This window comes from Dicentrarchus labrax, unplaced genomic scaffold, assembly GCF_905237075.1.
Source record: "Dicentrarchus labrax unplaced genomic scaffold, dlabrax2021, whole genome shotgun sequence".
Classification (NCBI taxonomy): domain Eukaryota; kingdom Metazoa; phylum Chordata; class Actinopteri; family Moronidae; genus Dicentrarchus; species Dicentrarchus labrax.
In genome coordinates this window covers 18,572,461-18,584,028 of record NW_026136715.1, presented here as the reverse complement: position 1 = coordinate 18,584,028, position 11,568 = coordinate 18,572,461, and the positions used below count along the sequence as shown (strand labels likewise).

General features: G+C 40.4%; 2 protein-coding genes across 2 annotated transcripts; both read right to left on the bottom strand.

The window, feature by feature from the left end:
- Positions 1-189: 189 nt before the first annotated feature.
- zmynd12 (zinc finger, MYND-type containing 12) lies at positions 190-7,423 on the bottom strand. Its single transcript, XM_051425304.1, has 8 exons — positions 7,171-7,423; positions 5,320-5,449; positions 4,650-4,821; positions 4,351-4,520; positions 4,000-4,122; positions 3,820-3,913; positions 3,041-3,186; positions 190-443 (listed from the first exon to the last, which is right to left on the bottom strand). Exons 1-8 carry the CDS (start codon positions 7,308-7,310, stop codon positions 321-323), a joined length of 1,098 nt encoding a protein of 365 aa, XP_051281264.1. The 5' UTR covers positions 7,311-7,423; the 3' UTR covers positions 190-320.
- A 442-nt stretch (positions 7,424-7,865) lies between these two features.
- Positions 7,866-11,459, bottom strand: LOC127376968 (epithelial membrane protein 3-like). The gene is made up of 5 exons (XM_051424457.1): positions 10,952-11,459; positions 9,738-9,825; positions 9,530-9,632; positions 9,283-9,423; positions 7,866-8,570 (listed from the first exon to the last, which is right to left on the bottom strand). The coding sequence occupies exons 2-5, from the start codon at positions 9,813-9,815 to the stop codon at positions 8,395-8,397; spliced, it is 498 nt and encodes a 165-aa protein (XP_051280417.1). The 5' UTR covers positions 9,816-9,825; positions 10,952-11,459; the 3' UTR covers positions 7,866-8,394.
- Positions 11,460-11,568: the final 109 nt, after the last annotated feature.

Here is an 11,568-nt window from a genome sequence, read left to right as displayed (position 1 = left end):
CATTATTGAAAACCAATGAAAGTATGTGTCCTCCTCCCTTTTCCTGCTTTAATGAAGCATTTCTATATCAACATTTGTTTTTATGTGCTTAGAGATATGTAACAACACAAATGTTTGTGCAAACATTTCATTATTCGCTTATGATACCAGTTCACAACAACTGGGTAAACCCTAAATGACACCATAAGCTCTGTACACATAAAGGTTTTATTTGTCAGCGGTCTCTACATTTGCATGGGGATGAATCAGTGTGGGGTTAAAACAGTTGTCCTGATGGAGAAGGTCCCCAGGCAGAGGAATGGGCAGGGCAGGTACGGTGACTAGTCAGAACCAGGATGTGCTTCTGTCTGCACCAGCTGCAGCAGTCTCTGGATGGGCTCTGTCAGGTCATGGTTTGGTATCAGCTGGCTGGCCTGCAGGGCAATGCTGCAAAATCCCAATGCCTGGCACACAAACACAAACGGAAACAAACACAGCAGCTGCAGCTGTTAGGCTCTCCGGGGAGGGTAAAGCTGACTTATATAATCATATCACTGAAAATTGGACTGCAACCCGGTCAGCTTAACTTATCCCACTTTACCCTTCCCACAATCTGATCTGCTAGGCTGTAACATTGCCAGGTATAGTTTCTAATTGAGAGAAAATTAGGATATTGAAGCATTGTTTGATACTGTTGACCAAACCTTGCATGCTTAGATAGATACCTGCCAACTTCATTGTGGCATTCGTCAAAGTTTGCAGTGGCATCCATGGAATTCCTTAAGTTTCCCAGGATTTATAAACAGCTGGGGCTATGCATTGTATGTGTATTACTCAAGTGTTCAGTGTAATATCCTCCCACAGCTTTCTCAGAAGTGAAGACAAAGCTGATACACTAAGCTACAGGCTGTTTCTACATACCTTGAATCCCAGATAAACAGTGAAAGAATGTAACCACAACACCCTCAAAATAACAATACACTGTACTAATAACAACTGTATGTTCTTACAATAATGTACTTAAAGTACAGCACTAGCACTGCAACCCACAATGGAACCATGATGTGGACAAGAACATGGGCAGGAGTCAAACTACAACCAAAATTACCATTTTGGTTGTACTATTACATAAAAAGAGGATGGATGGTCATTATTTTTTATGTTGTAGTTCAATAATTATAAGGAAAAAGAGACAATTAGAGAGGGCTCAAAATCAGTTTTTTCTCCAGTGTCCCAAAACCACCCAGAATTATACTTTCAACAACCATTGATCAAAATTGAAGTTCTTTCTTTTTCATTCTACATAATAAATATAGTTTAATAACCATTGACTCACTTTGGTCTGCCATGGAACCTCTGCTAGTTGTCCCCTGCCCTTATATATAAATAAAGAAATAAAATCACCCTAGGTGTTTGGCCACAGTCAGTGTTCATTATTATTTTAGTTATTGGTTGAATTATTCTTTCTTGTTTATTTATCAGATTGGTATCCAGCGGTGGAAATTTACATACACAGACTCCAGCAAAAAATAATCAGAAACTCACTACAGGGGCATTGTATTTGATGTAAAAATAGAGGAGAGTGAGAGAAAAGGTCAAACGTGCCCCACATGCCACAACTACTGGCTGCCAGTGCCTGGCACAAGAGGAGAGGGGGAGACCCCAGCACAGTTGGCAGAAGAGCTGTAGATGGCAATGACTCTGAGCAGCATGCATGGGAATGAATTAACATATAATATTTTATATTTATTTATTTATATTTATATATTTCTTTTTGAAGAAGTTGCTAAATTTGTTGCTAGTCAGGTTTTAGAAATAAATTCGCTAAGAGGGTCTGAGATTTGCTTACTGTAGCAAGAAAGTTGCTCACTATATCTTTGTGTCCCAGGTGCTATTTTTATCTTCCCAATGGACAGCGGGACATCCTTAATCTCGAGTGCTGTACAGAGTGACTGCACATTTTATTCTTTAGGGTGCCCTAATAGCTTATCTGATAGAGCTGCCGCCCCATTTTCAAAGGCAGAGTCCTCGCTGCAGCGGCCATGTGTTTGACTCCCACCTGCGGCCCTTTGCTGCGTGTCATCCCCTCTCCCTCTCCCCCCTTTCCTGTCACTCTTGGGCTATCACTATCAATTAAAGGCAATAAAGGCCCCAAAAAATATCTTTAAACCAATCCTGTGTGGCCAGATTTATTTGATTGTTGTTGTTGATGAAATTTGTTTTTCACTTATGCTTTAAGGCATTTTCCAATATGGATTTATTTTTTATGTTATGAACTCATAAATCCCTCCCTCACGCTACTCTCCCCCACTGAAAATTAAATATCCTTTAGTGTCTACATACACATATGTACATTAAGTAAATGACTGTGGGTTAGAGCTGAGGATGTTGTTCCTCAACGTCACAAATGGCTCAACATTTTGACCATAGAGAACCATTAAAAAAGACTCCCAGTAGTTCGGGAACTGGTGTAACTGTTGGTGAAGTTAAAAAAAACTCCAGTAATATTTCATCCAGCTCTAAAAAAACACCAAACCACCAGAAGCACCCAGACACATAAACATATTGTAGTGTATTTGTGTAACTGTCTGGTGTTGGGTGTAGTTACATGTTTACTGTTTGCTAGAATGAGGCTGCTTGTGCTTAGCCAGCAGATCTCATCCAACCCACTGAACTTAGACCCCGACAAGGTTTTAAGTCTGTGAGATTCACCTACCTCTCTGGTACAGAACTTCCTGTGCAGTCAGTCGAACAGACGCATTTACTACGCCATCGCTGCCTCATCCCCTCAACTGGCCTGACACGCTAGAGATCTGTTCATTCCTCTCACATCTAAACAGGTGGACTTTACACACACAAATAGCCTCCGGTGGTATTACAGAGAGATTGAAAACCAAGGCGGAATCAGAGTGTCGAGACGGTCAACCCCTGCTAATTCAAACCTGTTCTTTGCGGCTTTACCAATTAGAGGTAATCCCATTTTGAGGCAGGCCTCTAAAGGGGGGCAGAGGGAAAATGTGTCATTGTGTCATACTGAACCTTTAATGTCCGGTCACCTCACCTTTAGGGAGTCTTTTCCTAGGAACCACAGCATGGCCAGGCAGTGAGCCAACAGCGCAATCTGAGTGGAGTCTTTTCTCGAGCCATTTTGCTCAAAGTCCAACATGGTTCTTAACATCTCGTCCACTTCGACTTGCTTGGCTTTGTCTGAAGTCACAGATAGAGACAAAATGCAAATGTCCTTGAGATTTAACAGTATATTACCAGGGCCATAAATACACTGTATACTTGAAAATTGAAAAAAAAAAAAAAAAAAAAACCCAAACACTAGGACTAAATGTTTGTGTCTGTACCGTTTGTATAAACATCCTTCCCTTGCATAACTATTCCCCCCTGGTAAATATCCCAGAAATCCTGACAAATTGCATTGCAGCTAACAGGCTTAGCATCATATGTAGGCCAGCAGCTTCGATAGAGGGTATTGGTGCGGATGCTGCACAGCCAGAGATGTGTCAGCACTGGTCTCTAGTCAGCCCTAAGCATGGTAGTGTAAATCTGGGGTTTAGCTTCCAGATTGCACAGCAAGACAGCTCAGCTAAATATAGTAGTGTTGACCTTATTTTTTCACCGATACACCAATGGATCTCTCCGCTGTTTAGAGGGTGGAGCAAATGATGGATTGGTGATGTCATTTTTTTAATACTGCACCGTGGATATTAGAATGGACAAAATGGAAAGGTGGACGAAACCTAAATGTATGGTTTTATATGGTTTTATTGGTGGTTTTGTATAGTTCTATAATATTTTACTTACTTACATCTTTTATTTGACAAAGCTTACCATAAGAGGGCTCCAACATCATGTCAGGATTGTGGACATATTGGACGTGGGTCTTGAGGAGTTTGGTCAGATGGCAGTGCCAAGTACGTGCCACCTACAGCAGCAATAGAGGATAAAGCATGAAACACATGAACAAAAAATAAAATGATCATAATCACACCAGATCTGTTTTTATTTTACCTCAGAGTACAAGGAACAAGCAATAGGCATCCTCCCCTGTTTGGCAAACACATTAGCCATGAGAAAGTAGCCACCACAGGTGACTGTGCTATCCAGACCATACTCCTCACTGGCAAAGTAAACCTGAAAAAAATTAGATTTTTTACAAAGTATACTCATATAGAACAGGGATTTCCAGTGTTGGGTAGGTGCATATGACATGAAAGGAACAACATACTGTACATCAAAGTGCAGAAACAGAGTTGTGGCTTTCATTTTGCTCCTCATAATATCAATAAAAGTTATTTAACAGTTGAAAATACTTAATGTACTAAAGTCATTTCTGGTGAGCGTACTAATTACGACACAGACATCATTTGCAAAGTGAAGCAGAGCTGCTTCCAGGTTCCCAGTCGCCATGTGGAGGCGGCCCAGGCTCCTGTGTAGCTGATGGTGGACTGTGTGGCCACATTCTGGGCTCTTCAACACCGCCCACTCAGCCTGCGACAGGAGCTCCGAGACCAAGGTTAGATTACCCAAACCTGGAAATGCAAGCACAAATACACACACAAACATACATAGGTGCACACAGACACAGTCATGCATTTAACATTTCGGAAGGAGAAAGGAGACAATTTGAGCTGGAAAACCATTTTGAGCTCCTTCCTCACCCATGTTGGCCTCAGCCAGGAGCAGATAGGCAGGGACCAGGTGGATAGTACTGGGACCATGGACGTCTATGGAACAGCGTAGGCAGAACTGGGCGGCAGGCAGAGCCTCCTGGTGTTTCCCCTCAGACAGACTGCTCTGAGCCACCGACCTGCAAATCTCAATCAGCTCTGCCTAAGGGGACCAAATCCAAGGTACACATCAGGTTGTTTTCCCTACATTAATTCATCTGACTACTCTTCCAGGAACATTACATAACAATTCACAAGAGTACTGTTATTTACTGACAATACACATAGGGATATTCAGCGTTAGCTTCTGTATCCCTGTAGTGACATCCATGTAATGGAATCTCTCCCTTCTTCCTCATCAACCTCCATCGATCCCAAAATGTATTTCACAACATTTTCACAAGTAAAAGAAAGGAAAGAAGTAAGAAAGTAACAACGAAGATCCAGGGTTCTTGTGTGTTTTTGTTGTTTGTTGTTTCCTGACAATCTACATGAGATTTTATTTTTATTATTGTGTACTCCAGGTTTGAATTTGGCAACTTAAGTTACATTTTCCTTGACAGTGAGAATGTACACTAGACTCAAAGTCAAAACAAGAGTCCTGTGCTCTTTGTTTCATATTCTTCCATACGTGTTCCCAATGTTTCACATGCACCCTCACCTTTTTAAGCTGTATTTCAATGCGGCCAGCCGCCTGGAGACTAAAGAGTGTTGGGGTGCGAATGGGAACAAGCAGCTGACAGATTCTCTTGTGGATCCCCACCCAGTCAGTCTGCTGGTGCTCTGCATCACTGAGGAATACAAACAGATTTTTTTTTAAATGACTGCAACTTAAACTGATTCTTATGTTCCCAAACTGACTCCCTGCTTCAGTTTCCCTCTCTCCCTTAAGCCACCTAAGAGCCACATAGCTTTGTGCATATGGAATCTCCCCTCTGGGTGCAGTGTGACTGATGTTGGCTCAAGCTGTTAATCAAACCCCCTTTTCCCTGCTATGAGCTAAACAGCTGAGTTGCATTTTATACTGTAAGTACATCCTGGGCAAAAATGGGTTAAAAGTGTGGATCAGACTCCCTTCAAATCGCCAGACAGATACAACAATGTGTGCTTAACTGTAAAATGTTTCTTTACAGTATGTGTATGTGTATATGTCAGTTGATTTGAACTGAAGTGCTAACATTACCAAAGCACAGCCTCTATCCCATTTAGAAAATATCATCCAAGTGCACAGAGGGCATACTAAATTGTATGCCATTACATAACTGGTCTGTAATTTTGTTCATCTGGCTCTCCTCTCCTGCACACTTCTGTGGAAACTGTCTTGGTTTTCCTTGCGTTTTTTTCTACAGAGGAGCATGTGTGCTCACTGCAGTGCATTTGTGTTTCTTGAGACAGAAGCAGTCAGAAGGCAGTGATCTGGCCACGTCACATCAACAGTAACGCTCACATAGCCTGTGTCTGTGTGTGTGTGTGTGTGTGTGTGTGTGTGTGTCAGTGGGTCATGTCAGAACGCAGGGCCCACTGCACTTTCTGGTCTCTGCTGAGCTTTCTTTTCATTATACTACTCAATCTGCCTGATAATTAAGGATCACTGGAAATGTTATTCAGGATAATAGTTATAAATAGTATAAATATGATCTGGCTCATTAAGGCCTCAAATAAACCTCAAAATCTCAACCCTAACAGTGTGATAGATTTAAAGTTTTATTTTAAACCAAAGTAACCTATTACAAAGACATAACACTGTTGCTCTGACAAATAACAAAAGCTCAACTCTTAACTGGCCACATGTATAATCTACTGTATTTGGTTCAGCTCTAACGAAAAGTCATTTTCTCCCCCTCTACCCATTGTTTGGAGGTTCAGCTGAATGTCCTGTAGGCTAACAATTCATCCAATTCAAGAAATGTGCTTGACTTGTAGTTCCTTTTGCAGACTGAGAGGGAAGCAAGCACAATAAGTGGCTGTAAGCTCCTGGCTTTAGTGGCTCATCCCTTTACATAAATCCCTGCAGGGAGGGCTACGACCACATGCTCTCCCCTTCACTCTCACACACTGTGCCAATGAGGCTTTTCACCGAGCACCATCTTATGAGACGTCTGCAGGGATGTCCACCGCCGCCAAAGGTGATGCAGCTGACATAAAAAAATAAATAAAAATAAATAATAAAAAAGCTGAAATGATCGACCAGACCCAGGCAACAGTCACATGAACGAAAATAACCGTTGTGGTAATTTAATTTCCAGCTGTTCCTTCCTCCTCCCTCCTCCTCCTCCTCCTCCTCGAAGACACAGTCACATGAACGCTCTTCGTGCCGACGTGTTTTTTTTTTGCCGTGAACAAAATATGGCGAACACTGCCACCTACCGTCCAAACTGTAGACATGCTTTCACCAAGTCGCACACAAAATGAACACGACTGGAAATGCTGGACATTATGCTTCCACCGAATAAATGGTGCCGACAGCCGTGAACAGCCGGCTATAGCTAACGTTAGCATAACCCGAGCTTACCAGTAGAAGGTGACCCGACACTGGGTGCACTGCAGGTGGGCTTCTCTCTGACAAAGTTCACACAACTTCTCTGTTCCTTTGGGGAAGGCAAGAGAAATGATCTTGGATGATATCCCCAAAACGTCAGGTTTAGCCTCCATTATGAAAAGAAAAGTCCGTTTGAGATTAGCTAGCTAGCTTTTCCAACATAAAGTGAACCTATGGACACTAGTTGTTGAGCAACTGGAAGTTTACGGTCGCTATGGCAACGACCACAGCAGTCTGCCTCCCTGCTTGTAAAGCCACAGCTGAAACTAAAATACTGTGTGGAAAGATATTTGTGCTTTTATTTCCCAGTTTGTTGTTTCTTTTATCTTACCCTCTCATATGAAAATGTATTGTTTGGCTTTTTTTTTCCTTCTTACCCTTCTAGTAAAAGAAATCAGTATTATGTCACCAATTTGATCCTAATTCTTGCAAAAATACACATCCATAAATGTCCTATTCTTGAAGTTTTGAAAGTGAAATCACACAATACGTTACATCACTCCCTACAAAATAAGAAAGCAATCCAAACATTTACATTTATTTATTTATTTATCTTGTACAACTTCTTTAACATATTATGATTTATGTTTGTGTCCCCTGGCATTGTCTGTGTTTTTTTTTTTTTTTTTAAAGGCTTAAATATATCATCAAATAATCATGTCTTTACAGACTTGTATGGTATTTATTGTGCACTTTATTATAATTTATGGTTACATTTAGTATCAACAATGCAACTCGCAAAGCAGCTATTGAATAGGCTATATTCCACATATCAGCTTCAGGTACAAAAATATATATATTTCCAGTCTGCTCTATAGGGAAAATTTAAAGCAGTTCAAATGCCAAAGAAGGCCTACAGCACTAAAAAAAAAAAAACCATAACGCTGCTTTGGAATTTGCATTCCTTGGTCAACAGTGAACAACAAAAACCTCATATAGTAAACATGTCTTAAAACAGAAGCCGAGCATTGTAAATAATATTGCTATTGAGTCAATGTTTGCTAAAGAGATAGCCCATTATTTCTTGGTTATTTCCAAACATATAATCACATTAACTGAAGCCTGAGCAAAAACCATAACATAGGCAACTGTGACTCTGTGACTCCTGCAAAATTCGTTTATCTGATTAACAAGAAGTTAAGCAAATTAAAATGTATTTTTCCAATAGTGTTATTGACATATTTTTCCTTTTCTTGGTCACTCTTTTTTGCGCAAGTGGATGTATATGACCCCACTAAACAGCAACAAGGGTACACACACCCAGGCCAGGATGAAGCAGTAGCCAAAGTGTCCTGCAGTCAGTTCTCTGGAGTCTTGAAGGATTTCCTTATTGTGCAATGTGTAGATGAGAACTGCAGAAAAAGCAGTCAGCCCTAAAAAAAAAAAAAAAAAAAAAGGGAAATATGAGGATTTTTTTAGGACCAGGTGTGTGAAAAAGTTTGTAACCTCTTTTTATTTCATATACTTTCGATTAATGTTACATACAATAGAGTGATAGCAACAACCATCCCCAGTCCACCTCTACATGTTGTGCTGGGACTTAACAACATAAAAACATCACAACATTTCAGTTTTTCTTGAGACTGTATCACAGAAAAGTTAATAATATGCAAAATATGTGGCTGTGTTACTCACTCAACATGGAAAAAATAGAGGTATGTCAGTTTGTTTGGGCCCAAAATTTTCTTCCTCCCCCAAAAAAAAAAATTTTTACTATTTTCACCCAAAAAAAACAAAAAAAGGAAAGACACTGTACTCAATTATTATACCATTGGTTAATGGTATCTTTTACTGGCTTGCAGTACAAAATTGTATTTCTAAAAGTACAAATGATAAGGGTACAAAAATGTATCAGGTAGCAGATTCTTGCCCAACAACAAACTCGCACTGGAGATGTACAATTTTCTAGCTCTGCTGCACCCAAAAAATAGAGGGTCCAGTCTCCTAATGTTTAGCTTACTTGCCAGCCAAGGACATCAGACATGTGCTTCCACTCCCAGTTCCTAAGAGCAAGCATCACCCATTTCCAAATGGTCTTGTGACACAGAGACATTACGGTGGCACATTGTTTCACTCCACTGTTACCTGCAAAGACCTGACACAGCCCGGTGAAGTAGAAGAGTCCACCCTTAGACATGGTGAACAGTTGACCCAGGAACACCAGGAAGGAGATCGAGGAGAAGACCACCGAGAGAACCATCAGGACCTGCACTGCCTGAAGCCACTCTGAGAAAGGAAATTATTCCCACATCTAAAAAAACAGTCTTAGTCCTCAGATTTGACCTACTTGTGTAATTTTTATGGAGGTGTACAAAATGAAATTGTTTCTTACCAGATTCTTTGGAGGATGCACAGAACCAGCCTCCTGTAACGTTGTCAAACCTACAGTTGTACCATAGGTCTGAGTTCTCCATGCCATCCCACTCCCACCAGGACTTTAAAGAGAGATTAGACACAATGCACACAGCTGGATATGTTGCACTTATGATAAATAATGCAGTTAAAGTGAACAAACATCACGTCCCAAATATGACTCGTACCTTCTCCATGGTTGCAATGAACAGCATTGCCAGATTGATGAGATGCAGCAGGGTCACAAACATGAGCAGGTAGGCCATTTTGAGTTCCCTGCCGACAAACAAACACAACAGTATAAATTTAGGCTTCCCGGGTTAACTGCATCCAACATTACAGTTAGCAAATAAATGGTAGTTGACCAGTTTAACAAGTTTGTTGCTTCCACAGTGAAAATGAGTGCTAGGGAATGTTCCTGCGTTGCCTTGAAACATTGGATGGAAAATGTGAGTAGCTGAACAGAGTATACACTGTGTTGCAATGCTTCAGAACAGAGTGCAATGAGTTATTTAAAAAAAACAAACTTCTCCTTGACTGGCCTTCAGTGTTGCCGTTGTACAACAAACCTGCAGAGAACCTGCAGAGGGCCTACTGAAGTCTAAATGATTCCAAAATATTTACCCAATTAACCTCTCTAGCCTTCTGAATGGTGTTTTTTTTTTCATTGCGTAGGGTAAACAATCTGTATTTCAGCATACATTTGGATTTCATTAAAGCTGCTTGGCCTGTGAATTCAGAGGAAATTAAAGTCTGAGGGAAAGCCTGTGATTTTACAAAGCTCTTTTACATCGTAGCTACAGCAGTAGAGCACAAGCAAACTCAAAAGAGGCAAGGGAAGAAGTAGTAGTACTTTCAGTTTGCAGTAAGTACACATAAAGTAAGACCAAAAAAAACAGACGTAGGGGGAAATAAGAAACAGGATGAAATTGTCTGTGTAGATCTCTATCTGTAAGAGAGGTCCATTTGGGTGGGCGGTGGAGTCACAATTACAGTCAAATTATGTCATTACACTAAATCTCATCCATCATATGAAAGTTAATGAAAGCAAAAAAAAAAATGATGTGAAAATGGTTTAAAAAACTAATGGTTATGAAAAGAATAATTTTTAAATATGCTGATTACAAAAATAAAATGAATAAATAAAATATGTTACATACATGTTGCAGGGTTGTTAAAATAAGTTATCTTGCTTTGGCACAAAATGTCTAATAATAAAAACATGCATCTTTTTGATGGCTTGATTTTTGCAACCCATTACTTTTAGACCTATTAGGAGATGTGATGCAAGAATCACTACAATGACACATTTGCTTTAAAATCTAATTTTAACTTTGCTTTAAAATTAGCACCATGATTTAACAAGGTATTCATTTAAAAAGTCAAGGAAATATCTACCTACCCGGGTATTGCCTGTTGCTCTCAATCAGATCTCAGGAACAGCTTAGGAGCAGCCTCACCACTCTAACAACATTGTGCCCCACTTGGTGGTCCTCTCCTTTCCAGCATTGCCACACCTCCTTTATTTTTTCAACCACTTCATCCAGACTTTGCAAGGAGAACGCCCATTTCCTCTGTGCAGAACAGAGCTCCCTTTTGCTCTGCCTCCTAGTCCCTCAGTACAGCATCACCATCCAAAAAAGACTCAAATGTGACCCACCCATGGGCAGTTGGAGGCACATAAAACCACATGAAAAGAGCTCTTCTGTAAACAGTCAACTTGGATTGCTCTCCGGCATAATGAGCATTCTTCTATACCTCACCCATTCATGATCCCAGTCTTATTGGGGTAGAAATGAAAATAAATAAATAAACACACAGCTGCAACATAGCTCACATTTCTACACCAGAACATAATGAGCATTCAGAGTGCACTGGTCACACAGAAAACATCTGGGCGGGACACACTGTGCAAACATGCTCCAGATCATGTGGTAGGGTCAGTGGCGATTACTGCAAAACAACAAATGATTAAGTTTTAAAACGCCAACTACACATCTAAGTTGAGAAAGTATTTCT

What these genes read in the sequence shown, in the direction of transcription:
- LOC127376968 (XM_051424457.1), bottom strand. Translation starts at nt 9,815, where the DNA reads ATGGCCTACCTGCTCATGTTTGTGACCCTGCTGCATCTCATCAATCTG. An exon ending in TGCATCCTCCAAAGAATCTG is followed by an intron (nt 9,424 to 9,529) that starts GTAAGAAACAAT and finishes TTCCTTTCTCAG; the next exon opens with AGTGGCTTCAGGCAGTGCAG. An exon ending in GCTGTGTCAGGTCTTTGCAG is followed by an intron (nt 8,571 to 9,282) that starts GTAACAGTGGAG and finishes TTTTTTTTTTAG; the next exon opens with GGCTGACTGCTTTTTCTGCA.
- zmynd12 (XM_051425304.1), bottom strand. Translation starts at nt 7,310, where the DNA reads ATGGAGGCTAAACCTGACGTTTTGGGGATATCATCCAAGATCATTTCT. An exon ending in TGCTTCACTTTGCAAATGAT is followed by an intron (nt 4,123 to 4,350) that starts GTCTGTGTCGTA and finishes AATTTTTTTCAG; the next exon opens with GTTTACTTTGCCAGTGAGGA. An exon ending in TAGGAAAAGACTCCCTAAAG is followed by an intron (nt 444 to 3,040) that starts GTGAGGTGACCG and finishes TTTGTGTGCCAG; the next exon opens with GCATTGGGATTTTGCAGCAT.